General features: G+C 48.3%; 11 protein-coding genes across 11 annotated transcripts; 6 read left to right on the top strand and 5 right to left on the bottom strand.

Annotated features, from left to right (window-relative positions):
* Positions 1 to 29: 29 nt before the first annotated feature.
* BDR25DRAFT_266013 (kinase-like protein) lies at positions 30 to 1,830 on the top strand. Its single transcript, XM_033686955.1, has 3 exons — positions 30 to 365; positions 450 to 1,053; positions 1,125 to 1,830. The coding sequence occupies exons 1-3, from the start codon at positions 231 to 233 to the stop codon at positions 1,631 to 1,633; spliced, it is 1,248 nt and encodes a 415-aa protein (XP_033545085.1). The 5' UTR covers positions 30 to 230; the 3' UTR covers positions 1,634 to 1,830.
* Positions 1,831 to 1,865: 35 nt separating this feature from the next.
* BDR25DRAFT_291001 (dipeptidyl-peptidase-like protein V precursor) lies at positions 1,866 to 4,673 on the bottom strand. The gene is made up of 4 exons (XM_033688559.1): positions 4,553 to 4,673; positions 4,007 to 4,356; positions 2,501 to 3,921; positions 1,866 to 2,429 (listed from the first exon to the last, which is right to left on the bottom strand). Exons 2-4 carry the CDS (start codon positions 4,312 to 4,314, stop codon positions 1,969 to 1,971), a joined length of 2,190 nt encoding a protein of 729 aa, XP_033545086.1. The 5' UTR covers positions 4,315 to 4,356; positions 4,553 to 4,673; the 3' UTR covers positions 1,866 to 1,968.
* A 3,180-nt stretch (positions 4,674 to 7,853) lies between these two features.
* On the top strand, positions 7,854 to 8,123 carry BDR25DRAFT_232985 (uncharacterized protein; the record flags this gene model as incomplete). The annotated part of the gene is made up of 1 exon (XM_033685426.1): positions 7,854 to 8,123. A coding segment is annotated over one exon (270 nt), but the record flags the coding sequence as incomplete, so codon positions are not given.
* Positions 8,124 to 8,622: 499 nt separating this feature from the next.
* On the bottom strand, positions 8,623 to 10,506 carry BDR25DRAFT_394978 (uncharacterized protein; the record flags this gene model as incomplete). Its single annotated transcript, XM_033698345.1, has 5 exons — positions 8,623 to 8,790; positions 8,843 to 9,023; positions 9,076 to 9,472; positions 9,516 to 9,736; positions 9,808 to 10,506. The coding sequence occupies 3 exons, from the start codon at positions 10,504 to 10,506 to the stop codon at positions 9,112 to 9,114; spliced, it is 1,281 nt and encodes a 426-aa protein (XP_033545088.1). The 3' UTR covers positions 8,623 to 8,790; positions 8,843 to 9,023; positions 9,076 to 9,111.
* Positions 10,507 to 11,560: 1,054 nt separating this feature from the next.
* BDR25DRAFT_335621 (uncharacterized protein) lies at positions 11,561 to 12,040 on the bottom strand (the record flags this gene model as incomplete). Its single annotated transcript, XM_033693033.1, has 1 exon — positions 11,561 to 12,040. The coding sequence occupies one exon, from the start codon at positions 12,038 to 12,040 to the stop codon at positions 11,561 to 11,563; it is 480 nt and encodes a 159-aa protein (XP_033545089.1).
* Positions 12,041 to 12,309: 269 nt separating this feature from the next.
* Positions 12,310 to 14,010, bottom strand: BDR25DRAFT_335622 (PALP-domain-containing protein). Its single transcript, XM_033693034.1, has 4 exons — positions 12,962 to 14,010; positions 12,842 to 12,911; positions 12,640 to 12,789; positions 12,310 to 12,591 (listed from the first exon to the last, which is right to left on the bottom strand). The coding sequence occupies exons 1-3, from the start codon at positions 14,001 to 14,003 to the stop codon at positions 12,696 to 12,698; spliced, it is 1,206 nt and encodes a 401-aa protein (XP_033545090.1). The 5' UTR covers positions 14,004 to 14,010; the 3' UTR covers positions 12,310 to 12,591; positions 12,640 to 12,695.
* Positions 14,011 to 14,123: 113 nt separating this feature from the next.
* On the top strand, positions 14,124 to 15,810 carry BDR25DRAFT_291007 (DUF185-domain-containing protein). Its single transcript, XM_033688560.1, has 3 exons — positions 14,124 to 14,474; positions 14,535 to 15,505; positions 15,570 to 15,810. Exons 1-3 carry the CDS (start codon positions 14,165 to 14,167, stop codon positions 15,777 to 15,779), a joined length of 1,491 nt encoding a protein of 496 aa, XP_033545091.1. The 5' UTR covers positions 14,124 to 14,164; the 3' UTR covers positions 15,780 to 15,810.
* A 104-nt stretch (positions 15,811 to 15,914) lies between these two features.
* On the bottom strand, positions 15,915 to 17,039 carry BDR25DRAFT_344526 (beta subunit of citrate lyase). The gene is made up of 2 exons (XM_033693948.1): positions 16,912 to 17,039; positions 15,915 to 16,858 (listed from the first exon to the last, which is right to left on the bottom strand). Exons 1-2 carry the CDS (start codon positions 16,946 to 16,948, stop codon positions 15,927 to 15,929), a joined length of 969 nt encoding a protein of 322 aa, XP_033545092.1. The 5' UTR covers positions 16,949 to 17,039; the 3' UTR covers positions 15,915 to 15,926.
* Positions 17,040 to 17,188: 149 nt separating this feature from the next.
* BDR25DRAFT_266028 (golgi apparatus membrane protein-like protein tvp23) lies at positions 17,189 to 18,160 on the top strand. The gene is made up of 3 exons (XM_033686956.1): positions 17,189 to 17,314; positions 17,371 to 17,703; positions 17,774 to 18,160. Exons 1-3 carry the CDS (start codon positions 17,218 to 17,220, stop codon positions 17,926 to 17,928), a joined length of 585 nt encoding a protein of 194 aa, XP_033545093.1. The 5' UTR covers positions 17,189 to 17,217; the 3' UTR covers positions 17,929 to 18,160.
* A 3,797-nt stretch (positions 18,161 to 21,957) lies between these two features.
* Positions 21,958 to 24,234, top strand: BDR25DRAFT_291017 (uncharacterized protein). Its single transcript, XM_033688561.1, has 2 exons — positions 21,958 to 22,665; positions 22,716 to 24,234. The coding sequence occupies exons 1-2, from the start codon at positions 22,384 to 22,386 to the stop codon at positions 23,874 to 23,876; spliced, it is 1,443 nt and encodes a 480-aa protein (XP_033545094.1). The 5' UTR covers positions 21,958 to 22,383; the 3' UTR covers positions 23,877 to 24,234.
* A 559-nt stretch (positions 24,235 to 24,793) lies between these two features.
* BDR25DRAFT_305229 (flavo protein WrbA) lies at positions 24,794 to 26,039 on the top strand. The gene is made up of 5 exons (XM_033690366.1): positions 24,794 to 24,947; positions 25,049 to 25,104; positions 25,191 to 25,350; positions 25,418 to 25,598; positions 25,660 to 26,039. The coding sequence occupies exons 1-5, from the start codon at positions 24,891 to 24,893 to the stop codon at positions 25,818 to 25,820; spliced, it is 615 nt and encodes a 204-aa protein (XP_033545095.1). The 5' UTR covers positions 24,794 to 24,890; the 3' UTR covers positions 25,821 to 26,039.
* The last annotated feature ends 1,817 nt before the right edge of the window (positions 26,040 to 27,856 follow it).

A 27,856-nucleotide genomic window follows, 5' to 3' on the forward strand; every position in this document is an offset into this window, starting at 1 on the left:
CAACTTTCCCGAAACTGTTAACTGTGCAAGCCCATCTCACCTAAAACAAATCGCTTTTCCACTACTATTCTTCATCCACTCACCACTCACTCTCCTTCCGAAATCTTACCACATTGCTTGCACAACCAACCCGACATTTATTTTGCTACTCAGCCCTCGCATTGCGCTGCGTAGCTCTGGAAGCTCCCCACACCTGCCCCAACCCTTCGCCAACGTTCAAGAGTAGTTTGATGAACATGGCAGCGTTAGGCTCATATTTCCTCGACCTGGTGTATTCGTTTACGAATTGCATGGTCTGCTTTCCCTCGTCTCCGCAGCTTAAAATCAACAGTCGGAGTTTCAAGATACTGCGACTACTTGGAGAGGTAAGCTCCCCTTCCCATCCTATCCCGCACAAACAATAGCAGATAGGACATGGCATATGAATAACAATTTCCTTTATTGAATAGGGCGGCTTCTCATACGTCTACCTCGTTCAAGACACGTCGAACCAACAGCTCTTCGCGCTAAAGAAGATTCGTTGTCCCTTCGGCCAGGAAAGCGTGGCCCTGGCCCTCAAAGAAGTCGAAGCCTACACGCTCTTCTCGCCCCACCCGAATATCATCCATTCCATCGACTATTCTGTCGCGAGCGATAAATCGGATCCGCAGGCAAAGACAGTCTACATCCTGCTGCCGTACTACCGGAGGGGGAATCTGCAGGATATGATTAATGCGAATTTGGTCAACCATACAAAGTTTCCGGAGAGGAGACTAATGGTACTTTTCTTGGGAGTATGTAGAGCGCTGAAGGCTATGCATCAGTATAAGGTGAAGGGCCCGCCTGGTGGAGCCGGAAGTCAGAATAAGGCGAAGAAGGTTAGGAAGGAGGCGGCGAGGGGGGATGCAGACGCTGCGGAGGCGATGGAAATGAGGGCGAGTAGACGACATAGGGAGGGCGATGATGAGGAGGAGATGGAGGCCGAACCGTTGATGGAAGCAGAGGTTACCATGTCACAGGAGGGGATCGCGCCGGGTGGGGAGAGGGCGTATGCGCATAGGGATATCAAGCCTGGTACGTCCTTCCAGCGCCCTCTTCATCTGCACCCGTATCTGCGGTTGTCACTTGATACTAATATAGAGCAGGAAACGTAATGATAGCCGATGACGGCAAAACCCCCATCCTCATGGACCTAGGCTCCCTCGCCCCATCCCCAACCCCTATAACCTCTCGCTCTCTCGCCCTCCAAGTCCAGGACACCGCCGCGGAACACTCCACAATGCCCTACCGCGCCCCAGAACTCTTCGACGTAAAGACCGGCTCTATCATCGATACTAAAGTCGACATTTGGTCGCTCGGCTGCACGCTCTACGCATGTCTTGTCGGCAAGAGCCCATTCGAAGCGAGGAGTGAGGAGACAGGTGGTAGTCTGAGCATATGTGTGCTGGGAGGAGATTGGAGATTTCCAGATGAAGGGCCACAAAGGGGAAAGCAGAAGGCGAATGCCGAGGATGCAATTACTGACACAGTGAAAGAGGTCGTGAGGAAGTGTTTGAAGGTGGAGCCAAGCGAGAGGCCAGACGTCGATGACCTGATAAGCATCGTTGAGGATGTTATTGCGGGCCTGCCGGAAGATGGATCAGAGGATTCGTGAATGATTCGGTTGAGGGAACGGCGTTCTTGGGTGCTTTGGAAGACTGTTTTCTTTGTACGACTACTGTTCCTCACATCCAGACTGCTAACAGCAGCGCGGATTCTAGAAGTTGGGGCCGAAGGAACATGGTTGTGGTCTGCTTCATTATGCAGGGGATGCTCCCAGGGACCTTTCATAATATACCCTTTATCAAAGCGGCAACAGTCACGTCCCAAGACATTGATGAGTGAGCGTTGCATACCTCTATTGAAGTTGAAAAGAAATCACTTCTCGATCCTTGTGACAAAACAAAACTCGAATCCTTTTTTCTGCCCAAACGACATATCCTGACTCTTCTATTCCTTTTGCTGGACTGTAACCTTCCACTCCTTCGTCTTCCTACTTTCCGAATACAGCGGCAACCCCACCCTCGGGTTAATCCAATCCAATACCGTCTCATGCCACAACAAACTATTCTCCGGCTTCACCACCCAATGATTCTCATCCGGGAACGTCAAAAACTGACTCTCAACGCCTCTACTCTGAAGCGTATGAAACGCGGCCAACCCTTCGCTAATCGTCAACCTATAATCCAGCTCATTGTGGATGATGAGATGCGGAGTGGCCCAGTTTTCTGTGAATGCGGACGGATCCCATTTTGCCCAGGACTCACGGTTTTTCCAGAGCGGGCCTTTCAGGTCATGGAAGGGGAAGTAGAGTTCTTCTGACGCGAGTTGGCCCGTCATGCTGAAGACGCCGTCGTGGGTGACGAGGGCTAAGAATTTGCGGCCGAGGGGGTGACCTTGAATCCAGTTCACTGGGCGAAATCAATATCAGCATTTCGGAAGCAGGAGGGGAGGAGGTGGTGGGAGTGGGAGCGGGACTTACTCATATAACCACCGTATGAAGCGCCCAGCGCAACGGCGCGTTTAGTGTCGACGTAGTGGAGATTCTTCTCGATCCAGGAGAATCCCTTAACAAGATCTTCGTATGGAAGACCACCCCATTCGCCGCCAATCGCATCTGTAAAAGCTTGCCCGTATCCGGTGCTACCAGTCGGGTTCGGACAAATCACCACATAGCCCTGTTCAGCAAAGACGGCGGGATTCCAACGCGTGCTCCACCCATCTTCCCATGCGCCTTGTGGGCCACCGTGAATGAGATACGCAAGAGGGTACTTCTCCTTCGAGTTGAAATGGCTCGGTTTTATTACCCACGCGTGGACCGACGTATTCTTGGCTGCGCCTGGCCAGTGGATTTCGTCGATCTGTTTCCGCGAGAGCCCGAACATGGCGCCATTCTTGGATTGGGAGGATATGTATTTTGTGCTTGTAGCGTTAGATGAGAAGTAGTCGTCGGGGAGGGAGTAAACAATTTCTTGCTTTCGGCTTTGAAGAGGGAGGATAGAGTAGAGACTGTTGTCGATCAGGCTCGTGGAAGAGAAGAATAGATCTCCACTCCCCAAGGCTTGGACATCTATTATGGAACCTCCTTTTACGATCATTTCAGGATCAGCTAGTCCACCATGGGCCTTAAAGTCTGCCGCAAAGAGACAAACTCGCCCATGGTCTTCGGCAAGAAGGTAGAGAGGTGATTCTCTATCAGGGCTCCAGATGATCGATGAAGGACTGCGATCCCAGCTTCCCTTCCCGTCTTCGGATGCAAGGGCGTGAACTACCCACGAAGGTCTAGAGATGTCCGGAATGATGAAGATATGGTTTTTATCGGACTCGTAGCCGTCTTTCTTCATGGATAAGAAAGCCGCCTTCTTCCCATCCGGCGAGAATACTGGGCTTGTACTTGCACCCTCGAAGCCGTAGATGTCAACCTTTATGGGTGAGGGACTGTCGTTAGTAAATATATTATTCCAGAAAGAGGGAGCCGTGACGAGGTAGATGTTTGTCTTTGTGTGCAAGGCTGGGTTAAGACCCGGGTCTTTTGCGGTGAAAATGAGGCCGGAACTGCTAATGTCGAAATGATCTGTGCCTCCGAATGGTTCAATGGGAGACTCTAGACTTGTTCCTTTCAATGCATTTTGCAGTTTGGACAGCTCAAATTTCCCATCCTTTTTCTGAAGCTTACCCAGCCAGATGTTGCTGCGGTTTTCAGTAACATAGTGATCCCAGTGACGGACGAAAAGAGTCTTGTAGAGTCTCCCACTAGTATGAGGCTTCTTGGCGGTCTCGGGATTGAAGAAGTCACCGTCTGGGGTCGCCTTTGCTGAGATTGCAAAAGCGAAGTCTCCGTTATCCAGAGCATGAACCTTAACGTTTCCTGCTGGAGCGGGAATTGTTCCAGCGACATAGCTACTGTAGTTGCGTCAGTACACCCGATTCTCAAAACATTCCAAAGAATTTTTTCTTCCGAGAGGACCTCTTCAAAAGGGACAAGTACCTATTGCTGAAATCATCAGCCCCTCCAACACGGACACGTGTTGTGCCATCCTCTCCCGAATTCAAGAGTAAAATCGCGTCATCACCCAGCCAATGCGGATCATTAGCGGAAGATTCATCTGAAATCAGTGATGTTTGCTGGCTTTCTACGTCCAGAATCCGGATCTCGGACTTCTTGGAGTGATCGGCAAAGGAGTATGTCGACACACTATACAAGATCTTGGAGCCGGCTGAATTCGGAATGCCTGCGGACCGACGAGGCGCACTGAGGAGAACCTCTGGGGTGAATTTGGTTGCTCGAATCGTCATAACGAGTGCGAGTGCCCGAGCAGGAAGGAGTAATAGCAAGGCCTAGGCAGCCATTAGAAGTGGGTTATGTTAAGGTTGATATTCTTGCCGTATGGTGAGAGTTTGGGGCGACGGCAGCTCTATATGAACGAACAGTGCACCAGGGGCGCTCCTTTGCAGGTGATAGGGCGAGATGGAGCTCGAGGCTCCTTGTTCGATTCCATGCCGAGTGATCATTGGAAGGAAAGGGTAATCCTACCTCGATTGCGGTTTGCCTAATCTTCAAAGTGGATGGTGGGATCAATAGTGTCAGAAAAGGTCTGCGATGAGCGCACAGCTTTGGGAAATGGAAAGGGATGCTGATGATTGAGGGCTCGACGGTAGATGTCAGTTGTTCCTCGATCAGGTGCTTCGCACGTCCGATTCCCAACCCCTCATCCCAGCCACCAAACAGGCGGGGCAAAGCCCACAAATGACCCAGCTAAGAAAGAAAGTGCCGTCATCATCTACGGCTGCATTTCTGCATGATACAAGGTGCGGGTGACTCATTGTAGGAAGATGGTCTTTCGATTCCTTTAATATGTATATATAGTGTGCAGAATTTTCAAAAATGATTAAATTTCACCTCGAATGATTCTAAGTCCTGTGGCGCAGTGGTAGCGCGCCGTTCTTATATGATTCGTCAGACTCATATGGCCTCGTCTGGTAATGCGGATGCCGTGGGTTCGAGTGAGTCTGGTCCCCAATGTTTGTCGTTGCGTGCAGCCTAACACATTCAACAGACCCCACCAGGACTATTCGGTCTTTTTTTACCATTATTTTTCCGTTTCTCTAACCTCCTTCCTGTGTGTTATATTATTTTATTTTGGCACTATCTGATAACGCTGTCATTTAAACATCACAGCGCCCACAGAAAGCAACACGTAGACATCTTACAAACTGCCTTGGAAGAAACTAATGTACTAACAATACTCTAACGTCCATCCATGCGTAGCGGAAAAACCACCTGTGCTGGAACAAATCCATTGTTTTGGCAACTTAATACTTCCCCCGCCGCCCTATTAAGCCCTTAGTAATATAACGTTATCATACTGTAGAGTCATTGTTGGCCGTGTCCTCATCACTTCCACGCCACCACACTGCGAGTATGGACCGAGCCAGCCAAGTCCTAGCACAAGATCTCCCTCTTAACGTACGTACAACTTACGCCACCTAGTCTGAACTAAGCAGCGTCCCTCTTACTACAGTCTAGCTTTGTGGAAACAGACAACAATTAATAGGGTAAAAGGTAAAAGGCTAGCAGTATCTTACCCTAGAGGAAGAGAAAGCCTGTATTTTCTTTCTATTACTAATGTCTACCCTTAGGGAACCTGTTTAAGGAAAGTTTATACCTTTACTAGGTTTTATCTTTACATGCTAGTAGTTCTTTATTATAGAGCTTTCTAATTATAACCAATCTTAAGCTTTTAAGAAACACTATCCTAAAGTTAAAGTAAAAAAATTTAAAGTAATAGACTAGAAACTTTATAACATAAATACATATGTAGAGATTACACATACGTTTAAAGTAATTAAAAGAGTAATATAAGATCTAGTTATTTAACTAAAAAAAAATGTATACAACCTAGATGTAAGGCCGAGATGGCGCTTACGTGCGACAGGTATATATACTATTCTGCACCCGAAAATCAACGTTGGTTGATTATTCGTACCTTTTGGTTGTATTGGCGGAGTGGTGCGGAGCCCCGTCCTTACACTAGATAAGATAAGTGTTATGCTAAGCACGCGACAGGTATATATACTATTCTGTACGCAGAATCAATTGTTAGTTGATTATCCGCACCTTTTTAGTTGTATTGGCGCAGTGGTACAGAGCCCCATCCTTACAATATCTCTTATAAACTCTAGCTTTGTGACGTGAGACTGTTTACACCTTTGAAGAGAGCGTGTTGTAACGAGGTTAAATGTGAGAGTGTGAGAGCGCCGTGAAGCGGGAAGCATGAAGCGCAGAAAAGGGTATAGGATAGTATTGATAGACGAATCCTTGAGGAAACTCAGGGGTTCGTGAGAGGATATATATATATGTACTAGGGCACGTGACGAGGGTTCTCCGGAGAGAGTCCGAGGCAGTCCAAGTTGACCGTGACAAAGAAGTATTAAGCTAGAAGCACAAGGCACAGAGAGTAAATGTAGGATAGAGGGTGTATAGCAGATGTAAGGCATATATATTGTTCTATACACAGAATTAACTGTTAGTTAATATTTGCACCTTTTTAGTTATATTAGCAGAGTAGTACTGTAACGATTCGCTTGAATCGTTCCATTCAAAGTTACCTGACGAACCTATATCCGAAGGTTCCGCGTATCTGTCCCGACCCTGCCCTGCCCCCTGCACTACCCCTATCTCCAAGTATTTAGCTGCGCCTCTCCCCTTAGCTAGCTCAGTAGTTTTCTGATATCCTTTCGTACGAGGCCTATAGGTGTCAATATAATTCCCAGGTTTCTGAGTCACCACGCACTCCCATATGCCTCTGAGTGTATTCACACCGCATTCCGACCTATTGTCTTGCCTGCGCCGTTACAAGTACAGAGGCCTGTCCTTACAGCAGAGCTACAAGGGGGAGAGAGAGAGAGTAAACCTTAGGGTTAGAGGCAGAGGTACAGTGACTAAGGAGCCTATATCATGCTAAGCCCTTCGGGTGCTTAGAAGTTAGATAGCTGTAACATAACTGTGACATTAAACAACTCTATTAAGGAGGCTTAGATATAGTTAGTAAAGAGCATTTTATCTCTCAAAACAAACCTGCAAGACACAAGGCAATAAGTAGGAGGAACATTTTAGCTAGATAGGCTGCTACTAGTTTATTTCTGTTTAATTAAGGGAGAGTGCTTTAACATATGCCTAAGCCGCTGGGAGAACCCACAGTTTTAGAACCTAATTGTAAGGCCGCTAGTCCTTACAAAGGATAATGCACCTATACCGGTCCTTACGCGCGACAGGTATATATACTATTCTGTACGCAGATCAACTGTTGGTTGATTATTCCCATCTTTTTGGTTGTATTAGCGCAGTGGTACAGAGTCCCATCCTTACACTTATAAGGTAGTGTTTTATCCGCAAGGCTAAAGTCTGTAAACGTGTAACACACCTATAAAGCTTATAACTATAGAGGCTTTTATGTTGTTGCATAATCTAATTAACTAAGAGCTTAATAATTTAAGTGAACACTGCTGTAAGGACGGAGCTCTGTACCACTGCGCCAATACAACCAAAAGGTGCGAATAATCAACCAACATTTGATTTGCATACAGAATAGTATATATACCTGTCGCGCGTAAGGACCGTCGTACAAACCTCTTCCGGCCTTACGATGCAGTATCATCCTTTGTAAGGACTAGCCTAACGGCCTTACAACTGCCTACAAAAGCATGTACAGAAGATTGTAAGTGCTGCTAAGATATTATTTACTAAACAAACTCTTCTTTAGGAGTAGAGTTAATTCTTGTCTAAGAGTAATAATAAAGTTAAAGTTTACTAATTAATAAGATTAGTAGTTTAAGGAAAGGTAAAGGCAATAAGCTATAAGGACCTGAAGCAAGCACAAGCAAAGCGCGCTGTGAAAGATAAAGCTATTGCGGCTAAAGGCAAGGAAAAACGCGGTCGCTCGCACAAGAATCCTGCGCCAGAGGCAGCGACAGATGCGGCTCCGCTGGAGGAGGAGGTGGTGGTAGATTCATCGGCACCACTGAATAAGGTAGCGTGGCTGAGCGAGGTTGAACCAGCAAGACCTCTATTTCCATGGCAGGCTCCAGTAGCGAAAATGTATTAGGATAGTGTTATTACTTAAAGGTGCTCTTACGCTGGGAGTTGCATGGGCCAAGTTACATAACGTCCGTCCACCTGTAACGGAACAAATTAGAGTTACTTTTACTCCAAAGCAACAGAGCTTCTCTACGGGTGTTAAATTTTACTATATCCACCTTAGTCTACATGCTGAGGCCATTTGTGAAGCGCTATAATCCTACTTATATAAAAAATACGCTTATGCAGACGCCTTGATACATGTTTCGCGAATAGTGTCATTTAAATAAATACAAGCCTTGTACACCAGAAGGCCGCCACTACTCTTGCATCACTGTCGCAACCCCTTACGCGTTTCTATTAAAGCTAGAGAATTCAAGAGCCCTACTAAAAAGTAATAATTAGCAGTAGGGCTGCTAGTGGCGTATAGATTATTCAGGGTCAACACCATAGCCAGTACCTCTAATCGGAGCGATTACTAATTCTAGCTAGCAGAAAAATGTTATATAATTAATCATAACTAAGCGCGGCGTGCTTATAGCTGAGAGACCTGTGGCTGTGCAAATTCTTAGCAAGAGGGCCGACTTAAGCTTGGGCAGCGTGACACATAGGTGCTGCCAACAGCATAGTGGGTTCAAACCGCACGTGGTATGCGAGGATGCTGATCCCTACAGCACTAAGCCACCAGACTTATTCTAGAAAGAGGATTAGTCCTAGTCCTCACACCCAGGCGTAAGAGTAACCTACTAAGAGGTTAGGACTAGGAAGCTAGGAGTCATGACTATGTAAGGTCAAAAAATGTCGCCTTAAACCAAGGCTCAAAGGTTTCCAATCCCCACTCGCCTAGACGCCGGAGTACAGCGAGTATCCGATAAACTTTCACAAGCGACAAAGTATCGCCCATGCTTTCTGTAAACTGCAGGATTTCCTAGCACAGTTAGTGTCAAAGAATGACAAGCAGGCAATCGGAATGCACATACAATGTGTGAGCCCTTATCAACCGCTAAATAGAGATGTCAATAGTGGTTTAACACAATAATGACCGGCAACGTAATAACCCGGTGACCCTCATTAGCACTAAGCTGGCCAACCCGCTCATGCCACGCACTCAGCCAGATACCGATTTGGACCCGGGCCTCTTCCTCAGTCCTATTGACCTTGACCTCGACGGATATCATAGTAGGATGTCGGCAGAGTGGGGCGTAGAGGGATTGATTAACGGTGCGAGTGGTATTAGGCTGACTTCTCAGCCATCCTGAAAGAGAGTCGTTGGAGACGGATTGCGGGATGAGGTTGATGGCGAAGTCGACGAGTTGGGATTCAGAATACCGTTCGCCGGCTTGGGGTAGACATTCTTTGATAGGGAGGGCGTGTGATCTAGAGGTGAGAAGCTAATATTAGGTATGGAAAAAGTACATACATCTGCTTGGGCTCGATATAAGACTGGTGACGGAAAATCATGTCCAAAATGGGCCACTGCACCGAGCAATACCACTGCGGCTCATGGGCCCCAGTGGTGGACAGCGAAACAGCCGCGGCTTGCACCCTTCTTACCATATCCAATTCGATCATGAGATCGAGCTCGTCACGACCTGTCTCGTACGTCCAGTGGGAGCGTTTCTTCGCGCCAGTGATGCGATCCTATATAGTTAGTCCAAGATTCTTCTATGAGTCCACTATCTTACCTACATCTTTGACGGTATTATGCCCACATTTTTGCAGAGCGTCTGGAGATCCTCGATGAGCACGCGTATGTCTTCTGGCAGGTCCTCCCGCTCCGCATCCATAACGCCGTATTTGACCGGCTTGTTCAAGAGCTGCAGGTCACTGTAATTCTTGGCCGGACTCATTGCCCGCTTCGACTTGGACTTCCTAGATTGTACGGAGGAGCTGCTTGAATTGGTGTTGGATTGGGGGAGGATAGGATGGTGAGCGAGCGCATCAGTGTACGAGCCGGAAGGGGTGATATTGTCTGGACGATGGATGGCGGAGAAAGTAGCCAGATCCAGCGGCGGCTGGGTCAGTCCACGCTGTTGACCCCGCCTGGTTGGCTTTGGCGTTGTTGCAGTGTCTCGCAAGACAGCATTCTCCTCCATGTAGCCGTCGTCCGAGAAGACATCGCGTTCCCTGCCAAGAGCTTTCCTACTTGGGGACAATTGCTCTGTGCTATCCTTCCGTCGCGGCGAGCGACGGCTTATGTTCGCATGGGTAGGCTGGAGCGGTTGGGGTCGCTTGGGTTGTGATGCCTGTGACAATGGTCTGCGGGAGCGTTTTCGGTCAGAATGAAGCAGGCGGGGCGAGACCGGCTGGTCGGCGAGCCATCCGTGGATGACGGCGGAGTTGAACGTCGGGGGAGGAGTTGGCGGGCACCAGATACTGCCGGAATCGCAGCCAGACGAGGAGCAGGCCATGCGGAGGAAGGGTGGAGAGTGGATGGATAGGTGAGGACTTGATTGTTTGTTTTTCGAGATGCTGCATCGGCGTTCTACAGATGCCGATGTAGTGGCGGATCTCATTCTGGTGCCAAGCCGGGGTTTCTGCAACCAGAACATTGGTAAAATATTTCACCGATATCTGATGAAGGTCGCAACTAAGTAGTAGTACGGAACACAAATGCTTAGCATAATTCTTTGACCCCAGCCTCATCTCAGCTTGGTAGCTAGTTAACAGCGATATATTTTTCCGTTACGGCAGTTGTTCCGTTACGGGTAGATGCACGTTAGAAAACTTATGTAATTCCACTCCAGGCTACTGCACAGCCACAGCCTTAATTGCTAAAGTTGACCTATGAGACGGCTTCAATAAATTGCACAATCCTGATTACGTCTACTTGCGAGGTGGTGTCACGTTAGCTGAGGTTGGAAATTGCTTGAGTCTGAAGTCCCTACAGGGGTGGCGAGGCTGCATAGATTTGCACGCAAACATCGACACGCAGCCAATAATAACTTGTAAGCAACTTTGTGAGAGTCTTTAGTTTAGATAACACCACTTACAAGCATTATAGAGAAGCCGGAGCTTAGTGGTGACGTTATTGCGAAGGGACAATGTTTCTCCACAAAAGAAAGCTCCGAGCAAATTAGGCCAAAAGGCGATAGCGTAAATGTATTTTGAAGAACTAAAGGCCTCCCAATCTTGACAAATAGCTATATGATATTACTTATATATATGGTTCTTATAAAGCTTGATGTACGCGAGAGTTAAAGTTCTGTGAAATAAAATACCCCTCCAATTTTTTCGATATGGGTGGTTTTTCGCTACGCATGGAGGGACGTTAATTAAGAGTGAACGAAAACGCAGAGGAAAGACTTTGATAAAGAATGGACTGTGATTACGCTTAAATGCAGATGCCGCTTGCTGACGTATATGTACTTGTTCAAACTTCTGGCTTCCGCTGGCACCCAGGTGCCACCCAAGTTAGGTTAACTGGCCCGTCACATGATCTATTCTCTCCTTGAAAATGCTTACTCATGGTATTGCTGGAGGACCCCCATACCACTTCCTTGATTGCAACCTCCCCTCTTCTTCAAGGGTTTTGTTAATATTGGCTCTCAAAAGCTCGATCTGCCTCTCATATTCCCACTGCGGTGTTTCCGCACCCCTCATCCCAATAAAGCGTGCGAACATCCTCATCTTAATCTTCAACCTTTCGTAATCGCTTAGTCGACAACTTTCATCTTCCGTGTCTCCTGGCTTTGGTTTGCTGAGAAATGGCTTGCTCCAGTCCATATATTGGGGGTAACTGAAAGTGTGGGCGTCTGGTGCGAGTTGGGAATAGTAGCGTGCCATGGCATCAAGCTGGTCTTCGGTAAGGAGAAAGAGTCCAAGCATAGTGGATGGGAACTCCGGATGCGGCTGCCCAGTCAGGACATGGACTATCGGGGCAATGGTAAGGCGCATTTGAGAGATTTTTACAGCAAGCTCAGGGTTTCGGTTTGCCGGCGCCATTGGTATGACTAATAAACTTGCAATCCTTTGCTCAATTCCAGAGGGTTTGCAGTGAGCGCTGTCTCGTTGTGAATGTTTGACAGGAGTGCACAAACGTGTGTCTGAATCACGCGAGGGAGTAGATGACGGTTCTGATACGGATTTAATGCGGGACGCTGCAGGTTGTGCAAGGCTCAAGGGCCATGGGCATATATAAAATGAATACAAACGGACAAACAAAACGCAGAAGAAGCGTATTGTTCGCGCAGTCTCTTTGTTCTTTGTCATGCGCTGAAACAAATGTTCGTCATATATCGCCGCGAAGGGCGTTCTATTTTGTTTGCCAAAAGCCCATTGTCTTCTGATCCATGCTAAAATAATCTCTTCTACGTTTATTGTTGCATTGTGAAGGATTTCGGCCCGAATAGTGTCACTATGAACTGTGAAATACCTTGGAATCGAAATACATTGTTTGTTGGTCCTTCATGTTCTCGTTGGAAACTGCTTTCACCAGAAAAGGAGGAGTAGTTTGTGGCCGTAAAAACTCCTTTCGCGAAGAAGGGCATCGGCATCTAGAACATCGGTCAGGGGTATTGACAAAGATGAAGGGTCCAGCATACCGATGAGCTCAATTCAGCATAGCGAACGCGTTGGCATCTAAAACAAGAGATCGGGATCATGGATTGAGGACCTCGTCCAGATCCAGATCACTCTCGATATCTTCAATAGATTCGGTATTTGCCCAGAACTTGCTTAGGTGCCTGACGCCACTGATGACCACGTGAGATGCCATTCTAGAACAAATGGACTAGGTGTGCTTACCTATCACACAAGAGCGTGACGATACGGTGGCCCGGACCGAGTGATTTTGCGAGTTTTGTTGCAGCCACACCTTTGTATGTAAGTCCATGGTATTCATGAGTACGTGAAGTCCCAACCTACAATTTACGGCGCTGCTGCTGCCTACAAAGATCCCATCATGTTTCACTAACCACCGGGCCATGGCTTTGGCTTGGTCATCATTCACTCGGATAGCGTCGTCTATCAGCTCCCTTCCGACCTCAAAATTGCGGGTTTGCCGATTGATTCCAATTCCTTCCACAATCGTGTCAACCTGCTGTCTTCGGCGCGTCCCTTCTCTTTCTTTACTATCAAACATGACTCCAAACTTTACACGATTGTACAAGCCACTCCCCGGAGGATCCGCAAGCACCACTTGCACATGTGGAAGTCTCTGCTTTAAGAACAATGCGACACCAGATATGGTGCCGCCCGTTCCTGCCCCACTAACAAATGCATCAAGGCAGCCGCTCGTTTGGTCATAGATCTCAGGGCCAGTTCCAGTGAAGTGAGCACGCCAGTTGGCCTCCGTTTCGAATTGGTCGGCAAAAAGCCCTCTTCCTGATTTACTAAGGTCTGCGGTGTGCTCGGCAGCTCTTGTACGGGCAAGATTGACGAACTGTTTCTGGTCCACGATCGGCGCTGGTCGTACCCGTTCCACTTCTGCACCTAGCTTCAAAAGGAGATCCGACTTTTCCACTGCCATGTCGTCCGGCATGCAAATGTGGGCCTTGTATCCTCGGGCCCTACATATGGCAGCCAGTGAGATCCCCGTGCTCCCGACAGTACCCTCGTAGATGGTGTCTCCGGAATGAGGAGTCAAGAGCCCTTGTTCTTCTGCTGTTTCGATGATGCTCAATGCCACCCTATCCTTTGGACTATTGCCGGCGCCATTGAGAAACTCTGCTTTTGCGAGTATTTCACATCCGGTCGCTTCGGAAAGAGATTTGATCTTGATCAATGGAGTCTTCCCGATGCACCCTTCAATGCCCTCCTTAATATCGCCATTGCTGTCTAATTGCGCGAGTCGTTCCAGCTGTCGTTTTCTGATTTTTTGCTTGGAAGGCCGATTGCTCCATGCACCAGTGAGTACAACACCCAGGAAAAAGGCTCCTATGATATAGAGCCGGGAAGGCCCGGGCATTCCTAATATATCCTGAGAAAATGTAGTTTTATGGAGAAAGGTTTGGCCGAGGAGCTTTGACGATGTCGCATGCCTTGGCACGCAGATCTGCTCACCCACCACGTGCTTTTAAATACATTCCACAATCCGAGCCTCGAGTGGGCGCGCAGTCCCAGGTTTCAATGGATTCGCCGCTTGCCACGCAAATATTTCGCCAGCTCTTCTCCCACCGAGCCTCCCAATGCCTGGCTCGGGGAGCTCGGCCGGCTATCACAACTGCCTATCATGCGAACATGCAGCGACGAAGCATGGCCTCACGGTTGGGTGAGGGGGAGACTGCAAGAGAAAGCAGGTGGAAGCCGAGAAGTTTTTCATTTCCTCACGAACGGGCCGAAGAGTTCAATCGCTTCCCAATGGTTACAGCGGACATGATGCGGAACCGAAGAGAGCGACCTCGGCGGGTAAAGATGCTCCTCCGCGACTTCATTGAGGGTAATTACTCACTCAATGGTCTATCATTATGCTTTTGAGGATGAGCTGACTTCAATTAAGATAGTCTTTACAATCCGCATTATGGCTACTTCTCCAAACAAGTTGTGATTTTCTCCCCCGGCGACCCCTTCGATTTCAACTCGATAGCTTCTGAGCATGAATTCTTCCAACAGCTGAGACACCGCTACACGGCTTTTGAAGATGCGCTTGACGACTACGAGCCGAACGATCTCCGTCAGCTGTGGCACACGCCCACCGAGCTTTTCTCGCCATACTATGGAGAAGCCATTGCTCGGTATCTAGTCGAAGATTACAAATACAACTTTTACCCCTACCACGACCTCAACATCTACGAAATGGGCGCTGGTAACGGTACCATGATGTTGAATATCTTAGACTACATAAGGGATATGTATCCGGAGGTATACGAGCGGACGAGATTCAAAGTCATAGAAATTTCGAGCGCGTTGGCTACGTTGCAGCAACAAGGACTGGGGCAGTCAGCATTCTCCCGCGGCCACTCCGACAAGGTTGAGATCGTCAATCGTTCAATATTCGACTGGGATGCATACGTCTCCTCTCCTTGCTATTTCCTCGCCCTCGAGGTTTTCGACAACTTCGCCCATGACGCCCTGAAATACGACATAGAGAGTGGTGAGCCCTTCCAATCACGGGTAGTAATTGATCCCAGAGGCGAGATGTTCGAGTACTATTCCCGCGACCTAGATCCTGTAGCGCAGCAATTCTTGGAACGACGCGATGCAACCTGTACGAACTATCCCCACCCTCTACAAGGCTCCCGGATAATGTCCAATCTGCGGTCGCTTGTTCCGTTTAAAAGCTCACTGAGTACGCCTGAATATATACCCACCCGGTTGATGCAGTTCTTCTACATTCTATATGAGAAGTTCCCAAATCACAAGCTGATTACGAGTGATTTCAACAAGTTGAGTGATACGGTGGAGGGAATCAATTCGCCGGTAGTCCAGACAAGATTTAAGAGGGAGATGATACCTGTGTCTACACCTCTTGTAAGTCCACAACTCCCCTTTCACCAGGTTATGTGGTAATTTGTGCCTTAACGCGCGATAATAGGTTCACCAAGGCTACTTTGATATTCTCTTCCCCACTGACTTCGAAGTCGTACAACTCATCTACACGGCAATTACCGGAAAATTCGCTCGTACATATTCACACCAAGATTTCATGTCTGGTCGAGCAGATATTGAAGAGACGCAGACTAAGAATGGGGAGAATCCGTTGCTGAGTTGGTATAAAAATGCGAGCGTCATGATTACTATATAGAGTAGGCGAACATGGTTCTGTAAATATGTATAAACACATTATATTTGAGAGCTGAGGCCCTCAGGGCCGCGGCCCTTTGCGTGAGCAAGAAGCCACAAATTGTGAATTGCGCTATTTTCAATATTCTTTCCTCCTAGCAGCTAATGTTTATTCAGGTTCCTGATCCTTCCACTTTTCCTTCACGGCATTAACATCAAAATCGCACAGCTTCGCCTTCTCTATGACATCCCTTGCCTTCTTAACAACAGGAACGTCGATCATCTTCCCGTCTAGTGTCCATGCTCCTCGCCCTGCTCTATCTGCCTTCTCGTCTGCAATGGCAACTCTCACGGACCACTCGATCTCTTTCTCCCCAGGTGAGAACGACCGCTGACACACCTCAATCTGGCTTGGGTGTATGCACTGTTTCCCATTAAAGCCCATTCGCTTGCCATTCAGACACTCCTCTTCTAGTGTCCTCTGTCCTTCTTCGCCTTTGTATGCCGTGCAGACTAGATCTATGGTAGAAGGGAGTTCAGCTGCGCGAGCGGCTGTTGCAATTGCGCCTCTTGCGTACAAGAATTCAGTCAATGACGGTGTACGGGTTAACGACATGTCTTTCGCGAAGTCCTCAGCGGCAAATACTAAGCCGCTTAGGTACGGACTGGCATTACATATCTCTTTAAGATTCTGGATGGCTTTCGCGGACTCAATGAGAGCGATTATGCATAATGGGCGTTGTTTCGCCTCTTGCCCTAGGTTTGGTGTCGAGGGATGTCTTTCTGGAAGCACATGTCTCATCACATCAGTGACGAAGTGCAAATCCGCCGCTGACTCGCACTTTGGCAGCATAATTGCGTCCAGATGATCGCCTTTCAATACTTCAGTCAAGTCATCAAGTGCTAGCCCGCTGTCTACACTGTTTATCCGAACACACATTTCACGAATGCTCCGCGGCCGAGGTTGTCGCAAAAGATCGACGAGGTTCTGTCGTGCTTCTGCTTTCTTGGCCGATGTGACGGAGTCTTCGAGATCGTAGGCTACCGTGTCGACATACAGTGATTTGGATTTCTCGAGCATGCGCTTAGAGGAGCCCGGGACTGGAGGATTGTGAGTGGTGGAGGTGGGGGCAGGTGGGGGGAGGACGAAGTACCATACATGAGTGCCCGGCGTATGATAGGGGCAGCCATATTTCTGTTCGTATTAAGAATCCAATTGAAATCCTTCGCAGGGAAATGATTGTAAGAATAGATCTACAATTCAATTGCCTTTGCAAAGTTGAGGTATCTGAATCATGCCCGGAAGCTCGACGCGGGGAAGATTCAAGCTCAATTCCGCAAAACGCCGAACCGCCGACGCGCTTTCACGGTCCTAAGAAGCCACGTGAACGTCAGCTTCACGGAGCTCCGCTAAGCTCCCAAGCTTGACCACCGAACTTTCCATCGCAACTATTGCAGCCATGGAGACCGCGCAACAGACGCCCGCGCCGGGTACGTTGAGTTGGAAGCTCAGTAGCCATCCTATTACCCTTCTCACGTTTCTGTTCTTCAGAATTTGTAAGGACCGCGCAAACAGGCTGCCTTTCAGAAACCGATGCTGATACATGGTATAGCAAGTCTATTAGTCTACCTATTCGGCCTGCGTCTTTTCACGAGCAACTTCGTCCTCATATTCATCATCACTATCCTGCTCCTCGCAACCGACTTCTACTACCTCAAGAATATCGCCGGTCGCCGTCTCGTGGGCCTGCGCTGGTGGAACGAAGTGGATACGGCAACGGGCGATTCGCGATGGGTGTTTGAGAGCGCGGATCCCGAGACGAGAGAGATTAATGCAACGGATAAGCGCTTTTTCTGGCTTGCGTTGTATGCGCAGCCTGTGCTGTGGATTCTGTTGGCTATTGTTGCATTGGCGAGTTTGGAGTTTATTTGGCTGACGCTTGTTGGTGAGTTATGGAAGCGTTCTTGCAGGCAGCACTTCTGGAGAGAGGAACGTGGTGTTAACGGTGTCCATAGTCATCGCGCTCATCCTCACAATTACAAACACCCTCGCCTTCTCCCGATGCGACAAGTTCAGTCAAGCTACTGGCTTCGCCTCCAGCGCCGTATACTCATCCGGGCTAGCGAGAAATCTTGCGGGTGGTATGGTGAGTAGTTGGTTCAGAAGATGATTTTATAGCAGGAAAGAGCGAAGATCGTGTGGGAAGGGAACTGCACCTTGTACTATCATCATTAAGGAAAAAATATGTATAACTGCATGGACAGAGTATGGAACATTAACTATTTTTTTGGTTGGAGTTGGTCGAGTAGGTATTACAGCAAAATATCCTTTCACACTCGAAATTGTAAGCGACGTCAACCATTATGTCCTCAGTCACACAGGGACGACTTCCTCATCCTCTTCCGGCACTCGCTCTTAATCGTCTTCAGATTTCGCCAAGAGATCCCATTGCTTAAGAGAAGTTCTAAGCCAACAATAAAAGAGCCTACGCCAAAACACTTTATAATCTCTATCCATCTTTAAAAATTCACACGTGCGTCTGCTTGCCCCTCCTTGATAAATAGGAGACATCCGAAAGAAAACACTTCCAATTGTAGGAATATTGCCCAGAAGATCTTATGCGTCTTAGGCACGACCTTATCACGCCGAAGCTGTTGTTATCCTTCAATTTAACTTACTGTCAGAGTACTGTCAGTGTCACTCACTCGAACCTTTCCTACTGGAAGTAGACCACATTAAAGTCTACAATGATATGTTAAGACTCATAATGAGTCCACTCAACTATCATATCTGTTTGAACTCTGGAAGAATTTTTCAGAGCGTTTTGGGAGATATTTAGGTATTTATAGACAACTGGGAAAGTTGTTCGAAAACCATTTGGGGAGAGGGTGAAGTAGAGACTGAAGGGTAGAAGGGGTTTCACTGCCCTCTCTGAGTCTCCTTCTCACTTCGGAGAGTGTATACTCTATGCGCAGGGCGCCTAACCTATTATTATAAGTCCCTATGCCAGTTTTCGCCTCGTTGTTTACATGATTGCCAGTACAGCACTACTTGACACTGGTTTACCAGGCATTAGCGTTACAGTATAATCCTACCAAATCCTGTATGTTTGAAGATCCGCTTGCTTACACCGAGTCTAATTAATCGTCTGTGATTGTGCCGTGCCTCCTAAGTCTCCACTGCACCCAATTAAATTCAGATCATGAAAGCTGTCGCTCTAATTGCTCATATCGCTGGCTCCTACCCTGAGATTGAACCCAAGAATCACATCAGGAAGAATGTTCACTTTTGCTTCCACCCTCTATATCTCCGCTTCTGCTACCAGCTGCGCTCCAATGTCACAGATGCGATCACTACAACCGGCCGGTGTATATTTGAACATGTACCCATAGTTGTAGAGCTCCAGGCAGATCCACACGGGCCCCTGTATTGTTACGATGAGGCTACTTTTGCCGTGTTGAAGCAAGAAGTATAGATTGGGTTCAACGGGTTGTTAGTGAATCTAGATAGGAATTCGAGTAGGAAGGCGAGGCTCAGTGGCTACTTAAGGGCTCGTATACACCGCTTACACTCGTGGGCCTGCTAGTTCACGATGCTCTAAACCTAAAGTCAGCATCGGATATGACGACTTGGTGAAGTAACATACCGTTTGATATGCGATTCCTCCGCTCCTCATCTCTTTTGTTCTGCCATTACCGCCGATCGCGCGTCGCTGCCCCTGCCCCATTATCTGTCATGGTGATCCAATGGGACAGAGGCTGAAGTGAAGCTGGTCCCACTGTCGCTGGCTTGGTGGTTGGAAGGGCGTGAATTCACCGCGTGAAGGCACTGTCAAGCCTAAATTGAGTTGAAGGAGAGTTTGCGAGTTGAGAGAGTGACGTAGTGCGGCGAAATAGGCCAATGTTGACCGCTAAACACGCTATCATGTGTTTGAATTTTCCTTGTACAACGAACAAAAGGGCGGGAGAACTCTGCTAATGAGGTCGTTAGTCTTCCCTTTTCAGTTCACTTTTGGCTGCTTATTCGAACCTCATCTCACCGCCAAAGCGTTTCAGCCCTGTCATATTCCATATTTCAATCTACAGCCCTCACAGTGACGTGCTTCGCCCACGCACATGTACTATAAGTCGTAGAGGTATATCCTCATATCTTCAATCATCCGAGTTCATGATGCAGTAACGCTGAAACCACACATCATCGGTGCTAGGAGATTGGCGCTCCTTGAATAGATGATGTCCCCTAATATTGCTGTGTGGTTAACAATAGTCGACAACAATGAAGCAGTCTTAACCCAGTGCTTTTACCCTCAGAAAATAAGGAGTAACATTGGCGAGTAGAGCAACGCTATCGTGGCTAGCTTATCCAAGGGAGCCATAATACCAAATTGTGGCTACTGAAAAAGACTCCACATGGTTTAGTGGTCGTCATCTCCAACGTTTCGTAGAAGACTAGGCGGTGAGAGGGACGTCAGGTCGGATAAGCTGTGTTTCCGCTCCTTTGGTTTCCTTGATGCTTGGGGTCGTCCGGAACCTCCGAGCATAATATATGGCCGCAGCAAGCATCAGCGCTGCATGTTCGTACGAAGCGAAACTGGTCCATCAGAGCTGAGATGAGAAAGAGTCACGATGCCCGTTTTTGGTGGTGCGGCGATTTTCATGCCAAAGAGGCGTGTCAGGTGCACCACCCGGTGACTCCCCATACGGCCAGGCCTAAGCCAGCCAAAAGCAACGCCGTTGAGGCGCGAATATCCGACGCACCGTGAAGGTTAGCGGCGGAGGAATACGTGGTTCCGTTTGTAGCTTCGAAGCTCTGGCAAATATTCCCGACTAGTGAAGAATATTCTGATTCAACATTTTCGTTAGCTGGGGTCCGAAATCTAGGTATTGGGATGCAGTTTGCAGGGTAGCGAATATTGTTAGGTCATGGAAATCCGGAGAATTCAACTTCGAGATTCTCACTTACGAGAGATGTCGTCTGGGGAGCACGTAGAATTGGTCTTCAGGCACGGCTCAATGGTAAATGTCAGAGCGGAACTATACGAGCATTGGCAGGAGAAATTGGTCATGTCGCAGCGAGTTTTTTCCAGGCCCATGCCCCAACACCCATCCTGATAATCGAGTGACAGATATTAGTATCTGATCAAATGCAGAAAACGGATCCAGCTGATGAACCCTTTGTGATTGGCATGATGCTAACGTACAGCGCAAGGGGGAAGCTGGGCGGCATAGTCCGCTGGCGTTTGAGCCAAAATAGTTCCCGCGGTGCATAGTGCACTGGGGACGATGGTGGAGAGACGCATGGCGGGGAAATGTTTCCAAACGTAACGGAATACAAGAAAGCTAGTTCCGGAGAAAAAAGATGTGAAGACTAACGACGATCTTATTCAGAGGAATTGAACGACAGGTCAACGGAGGATTACAGAGAAGAACATTCAAGAATCCAAGGCGTGAAGGGTTTCCTAGCCCTTTAGATGAGCATATCAATGTTTCATGACGTTATCGGACTCCGGAGTGCCAACGGACATGCTTGCCTTTGACGGACTTGTCGAGCATGAGGCCGGGGGAAGAGTTTGTCCATTGAAACAACGATGCTCGGGATGCTCGGGATTTGTGAGATAACTGCAGTGTCCATATTTTTGAATATTGGACAAGTGCAAGGCGCGAGAAGCGGTGATGATGGCGCGAGTAGTCACTGCCTCAACATGTCAATTTCCGAGCAGGGGGGAGACGACGAAGGATGAAGGCGTCCAGTGCGGCGGATGCAGTGGTGCACGATGTGCGAACAAGTGGCACAAGACGAGGTCGGGCAAGCCACCTCCGCAAAGGCTATTCTCAGGAGAAAGCTGTGATGAAGCTGAATGGCGAACGGCAAGCATCGGCAGCAATGAGAGGTCGAGCAGTGACTGACACGACAGAAATCGAGGCTGCAGTCAGCTTGCGACGGTCGGCTGGAAGACTCACGATGGATGCGTCAAGGAAGCTCGGAGCGTCTCGCCAGCATTTCGATGTGTCAAAAGAAGCAATCTCTTACCCTCAAACAATTCTCCTCTGGGCACCATCGCACCGTGTGATCAGGCTCGTTTTGGTGCACGTGATAATTCATCTTCATTGAGTCGCACGTTCGCTTGGCTGCTGGGCTTGGCTGACGGCGAATTATGTCACAAAAACTAGGCCCTTCACTTGGGCACACAATTCCTCATCCCCAACGTGCGCTCGTCCAGCTAGCTGGCTCCCGCAATTAATTGGATTCATGGTGTCATTCATCCTCGCAGCATGACTTTTCTTAGCGCTCCACTTGGCTCCACATCCCGGGTCCCTGACCGGGACGTGATGCTGTTTCCGCCATCAACTGGGGAAACTCTTGACTAACACGGTACTACGCCGAGGGATCCTTCTTTGTAGGAAAAGGGAAGATTTTGGGCGTCCGGGGAGAAATCGAAGAATATAAGGAGTCTTGTCCTCCCACTGACCTCATAGTTCACTAACCTTTAATGCGACTATTTTCACCGGATCTAATTAGCTTACGAGCACACTTACAGTCCGCTTAGGAGTAGACAACTACGAAGCTACTCCCTGATTTGTTCTTGCAGACAAAGAACACCCCTACTATCGACGACTCCCCTTCAATGCACATCAACGAATTCCCGTACGAAATCCTTTCGAAGATCCTCGACGAAACAACCAAGGGCAACATACGCAATGGTCCGACGTACACCTTTGGCCTTTCCCAGGCCCCGCTGCCCCTCCAGAAGGCTTCGCTCCAGCGCTACGTGAGAGGGCCCGTCCCCCCAGAGATGTTGAAGTGGGACTCGACCTCTGCAATCCGTCTTGTTTGCTGGCAATGGCACCAGTGGGCTTTGGACTATGCTCTCAACGACGTCTACATTCGCCGCTGGAAGGGTGGGGAGGTAAGAAGCGTGTTCTCATTTGGGGGAAAAGTAAATTAACTCTGGCTTAGCGGTGGGCTGAGCTCTCAAACCGTCGCGAGAGCTACGGTCTCTATGAACTAATTGACCGACCCACGGGCACGGCTGTCTACCGTGACCCGTTTGCCTCTCTTAAGCATACCGTTCGGACGTTCGACAAGTACCCCGACGTAGCATCGAAGATCAAGCGCATGTGGTTCCACGGGTTCTACACGGCGGAGACGGATGACTTAGTATTCAAATCTCTTAGGAATTGCACGAGCTTGGTCTCCGTGTCTCTTCCGTGGACGACTACCCGCCATATGGATTCAAAGGCATGGCGACAGCTACTTCTCGGTAGTGGCAAGCCCCTCCGATCACTGGAGCTCTTGGCTACCGATCTAACCTCGCAACAGCTCGCCGACCCAGCAAACGAGGTTGATATGCAACCCTTCCAGTCGCTCAATTTCGGTATGCTCCGGCGCTTGAAGATCTTCGGAGACACGACCTTCATGCCGATCACTGACCGTGACCTGTATGCCATTGCTCGCACGGCACAGCTTGAAGAATTTCACTTGACCTGCATCTCGACCATCACCATTGATGGTGTCATGGCTGTCGTCAAGGCGTCGCGCTCTACCCTTCGGGTTCTTGAACACAGCCCACGATCTCAGGATGGGTTCTGGCACCCTCACCCAGGGTCACCGAGCGATTCGGAGCACCTCTGCGAGCTTCTTCGGAGCTGCCCCAAGTTAGAAACCCTGTCGATCTCCCTTCCGTCGATGTGCTCGGCACTCTTCTCGAATGAGGATGTCAAGTGGGCGGGCGATCTGCAGGTCCGCGCCCTCCACCTCTGCGGCCATGAGCATGGGCGATCCACGGGTGAAGCGCAAGATGCCCTCCAGAAGCTTCTTCGCCAGGCTCGTCGCCTCGTCCATCGCCGTGCTAATAGCGTCATCCCGAAGGAATTGTATATTGAATTGTTTTTTGCGGACTGTATCTTTGAGCCATCCCTCAACGGTGTCCATGGAGATTTCTCTCTTGCGCAGCTAGCTTCTGGGGGAGCTTGGCCTGAGACGTTAAGTTCCAGTGGTAAAGGCCCTTACGGCAGCACTGGATTGTACGAGAAGGAGGAAGAAGGACCATTTCAGCGCATTGACGAGGAGGAGTTCCTAGGTGGTGTCCGGCGAAACCACTTGTCCATCTCCACATAAACAACAAGACCAACGAGACCAACGACTGACGGCCTGACCTAAGTTTTATCCTATCCACTTTCTCCAAAGTTAAATTTTTCATGACTCACGACCACCTGCATTAGCGACGGGAGCCTGGTGTTGGGAATACCAGGCAAGCAGCCATATTTGATTGCTGCTTCTATGAGCGTTTTGCAAGAAAAAGGGGTCCATCAAAAAGCGTTTTTCATTACAGTGATGCGGCGGATATGGGTCATCGACTGTGTTTTTGCGTCAGTAGCATCAGCCCAATAGGGAGGACGTATGTAAAATGTGAATATTGATAGCTCATCTCTGCCCAACTCGCCTTGTACATTGCATGCACCCATTGATGCACTTGTTTTCAACAGAACATTGCAAATCTTGAGGTGAGGTCTTTGAGGTGCAGCACAACCCAAGCCACGGGACGATCCCCCGCTCCCGTTGCTCAAGCCCGAAATGGCAAAGCTCAAGGCACAATTCCGAGTTTCTCTGCTTACCCATCGCCTGTGGGGCAAATCACGCGAGAGCAATTAAATGCCTCCTCTTTCCTAAACCTGTTGCGGGAATCAAGCCACTGGCTTATGAAATAACCTTCAAATACTAGCTAATCACCGACCCCGCGATGCTGCTGATAAACTCGGCGCGGAATAGTGGGATTTTGGCGTTCCGAGTGGGTTGTACCCTTGCATGGCGATTTGAAGGGCATTACAAATGGTGAGCTAATCCCGCCAAGAGGACATGACGCCAACCATGTGGAGCTGCTGAGTGTGTACCCTTCCGCAAGCAGCTGGGCGGTCTTTCTGAAGCACGAACCGATTCCTGCAGGTGGGTTTCGGCTCTGTGATCGGGTCAATTGCACCATCTCAGATCTGGAATCATGGGAGGGGAATCTGGAGAGTACATAAGGCCCCATGTCCTGCATCCTCACTGCCGTTCTTCACTCTCCAATTGTGCAATTAAGCTTCAGATACCCCATCAACTTTCGAAGTAAACAAACAACATCAAATCTTCATAATGGCTCCCAAAATTGCTATCGTCTACTACTCGATGTACGGCCACGTCAAGACCTTGGTACGTAGAGCTCCTTTCTAGCTTGCGAAGTTGCAGGCCGATGTTCAGAGCTACCTCGCGATGGGAGCACTACGAATTTTGCTGACACGCCGCCCAAATAGGCTGAAGCTGAGAAGAAAGGCATTGAGGAGGCTGGTGGCTCAGCTACCTTGTTCCAGTACGATTTCGACTTCTCTCCCCCACCCCCCCACACAGCGACGCTTTACTTCACTATGTACCGCATGCTGACCAAACAATCTTCAGGCTCCCGGAGACCCTCTCCGACGAGGTGCTCGGAAAGATGTATGCGCCTCCAAAGCCTTCCGACATCCAGGTCCTCAGTGACCCAGCAACCCTGGAAGACTACGACGCTTTCCTCTTCGGTATCCCAACGCGGTATGGCAACTTCCCCGCCCAATGGAAGGTTCGTAAATATTATCAGCCTCTTAGAGCTAGAAGTCGTTGGTGTAGATGAAGCTAACGAGATTTAGACTTTCTGGGATATGACTGGTAAGCAATGGCAAACCGGTGCCTTCACTGGAAAATATGCTGGTATCTTCATTTCCACCGGCACCATGGGAGGTGGACAGGAGTCCACTGCCATAGCTGCCATGTCGACTTTGACTCACCACGGTATCATCTTCGTGCCTCTTGGGTACAAATATGCCTTTGGTTCGTGCTCATACAGGCGTCCCATTCAGCGCGTCGGATGCTAACACATTCCATTTTCCAGGTCTCCTTGCCGATTTGTCTGAAGTCCGCGGCGGCAGTCCGTGGGGAGCCGGTACGTTTTCTGCTGCCGACGGCTCTCGCCAGCCCAGCGCCAAGGAACTAGAGCTTGCCACAACCCAAGGCAAAGCCTTCTACAACACCGTCGCCAAAGCATTCCCGTGACTACACGGCAGCGAGGGAAAACAAGATACACCAAAGGAAGAAATAAAGCAAACGCCATCATCAGCACAGAAAACTACAGAAAATGGATCGGCACCTAAAGCGTCAACGCAGCAAAAGAAAGAGCAAAAGGACAAAGAAGGTCCTTGTGGGTTGCCCGCAAAATGTGTTGTTTTATAGATATCCATCAATTTTTTAAACTTTCTTGAATCCTAGTTCTCTTCGGTCAATTTTGGGTTTAGAACGTCTGACTTCAGAACCTTGATACCTTTTACTAGTTTAACGTGATGATGATCCCCACCCTTAGCCATTGGCCGTCTCGACTCTTCTTAGACATTACTCCTCTATTGATTCAAATCTTTCAAGGCCTGTTGTTGCTATCACGCGTTTTTTGTCCTTCCAGTTACTTGTGACTGCAGGGTCCAGTCACTTACCTCAGAAAGACTGTAGCGATTGGTTAGGTAGTTGTATTTTAAAGCCAATATATTCCATTCCATAAGACTTCCATGTAAGTATCTTTTACGGCTTATGATTCTAGTTTGGTGCGTCTTGACCTGGTTCCCTAGAATCTTCTGGCTGCGTTTGCACTCTTCACCTAGACCCAGGCATAAGCCAGGGCAATTCGAATTTTATGATGTTTCCACATTAAGTAAGCTGATAGTAAGGATATTCCTCTGCACTCCTTTGCCTTCTCTGAGGGTCTCCGGCCCCCTAGCATATCTTGGTCTTGTGACGTTGGTAAGGAGACAACATAGGGTACTCCAACTCAGTCAGATAAACGTGCATAAACTTTGTATGACTTGATAGTTCGGTTGTAGCGGAAGAGGTTGGAAGACAGGAGTAATGGATGCGTATTCCAGGGTTGGTAGACTTTCAGTCTGACAGCGAGTTTAGTTAATGTTTCGTAAATGCAGTCGTCTGAAAATGCAAGGCCGCGGGTCCTATGTAGTCGTGCTTCCGAAATCCTTTTGGAGAACAGGAGAGCCAAATCAACATTGAATCCAACCGGTAAACAATTTGAAGGGAGTAGATCTAAGTCCATATTCCGTGCTTACGATGCTCCTGGACACAAGAAAGTTGCTTAACATATGGTGGAGATGGCCAATTAGGCTGGAATGCCCACTTTCCACATTCATGTACCGTGGAACAACGGCTTTGGTGCTCCAAAGCCTTCGTAAACATTTGTTTTGTAAGTGCAGTCTTATCATGAAGTCTAAGGAGACGGAGCTGCAACTCCATGTGAATGTGTACTAGCACTTTAGAGACACGTTGGTCAGAAAGTAGAAAATTTGCACTATGTGCAAAAACTTATAAAAACATGCAAAAAACATACAACAGCAGGTATTCGCTAGTGGTCACCCACCTAACTACTAATCCACCGGTACCAAGGTTGTCTATCGAAGATCGAACGGGGTTCAGACTGTTCTTGGTCCTATGGTCGTATGTAATGGAGAATCTCGTGAGAATTGTATATACCTGAGTGTACTCTTAGAATAACACTAAGGTTAACAGTGAGAAGCTACAACAGAGCTATTTCTAGAGAGACAGGGATATAGTAGTAATTATTCTGCGTAGAATTCCTAGTTATAATCAAGTTTAAGCAGTCTAGCAGCGATAGTTAGAAAATGCAGATGATTAGAGATTGTTGTAGTTGTTGTTAGAACAAGTAAGGCAATGCAGGGTCAACTTTATTCCTCTCACACCTTCTAATAAAGTGCAATTGCTCTAGCAGTATAGTTTACACCCGCACAGATCTTAGCTAAATTTGCTACAAATATAATCCTCTCTACTTTAGCCTTAAATTCCTTCTAAACATAATAAAAAATAAGTATCTAACTTTATATTATTATCCTGCCTTAACAACAATACTACATAATCCTAGACTAAGATAAGCAGTCTAACTGTCACGGTTATGTTACAGCTATCCAACCCCTGAGTACCCTAGGCTTGGCACGGGGTATATAGGCTCCTCGGCCTCCGTACCTCTGCCTCCGACCCTAAGGTTTACTCTCGTTACCCCCCCTATCCTGCATTCCCTC

Source organism: Lindgomyces ingoldianus (genome assembly GCF_010093535.1).
Source record: "Lindgomyces ingoldianus strain ATCC 200398 unplaced genomic scaffold BDR25scaffold_26, whole genome shotgun sequence".
NCBI lineage: Eukaryota > Fungi > Ascomycota > Dothideomycetes > Pleosporales > Lindgomycetaceae > Lindgomyces > Lindgomyces ingoldianus.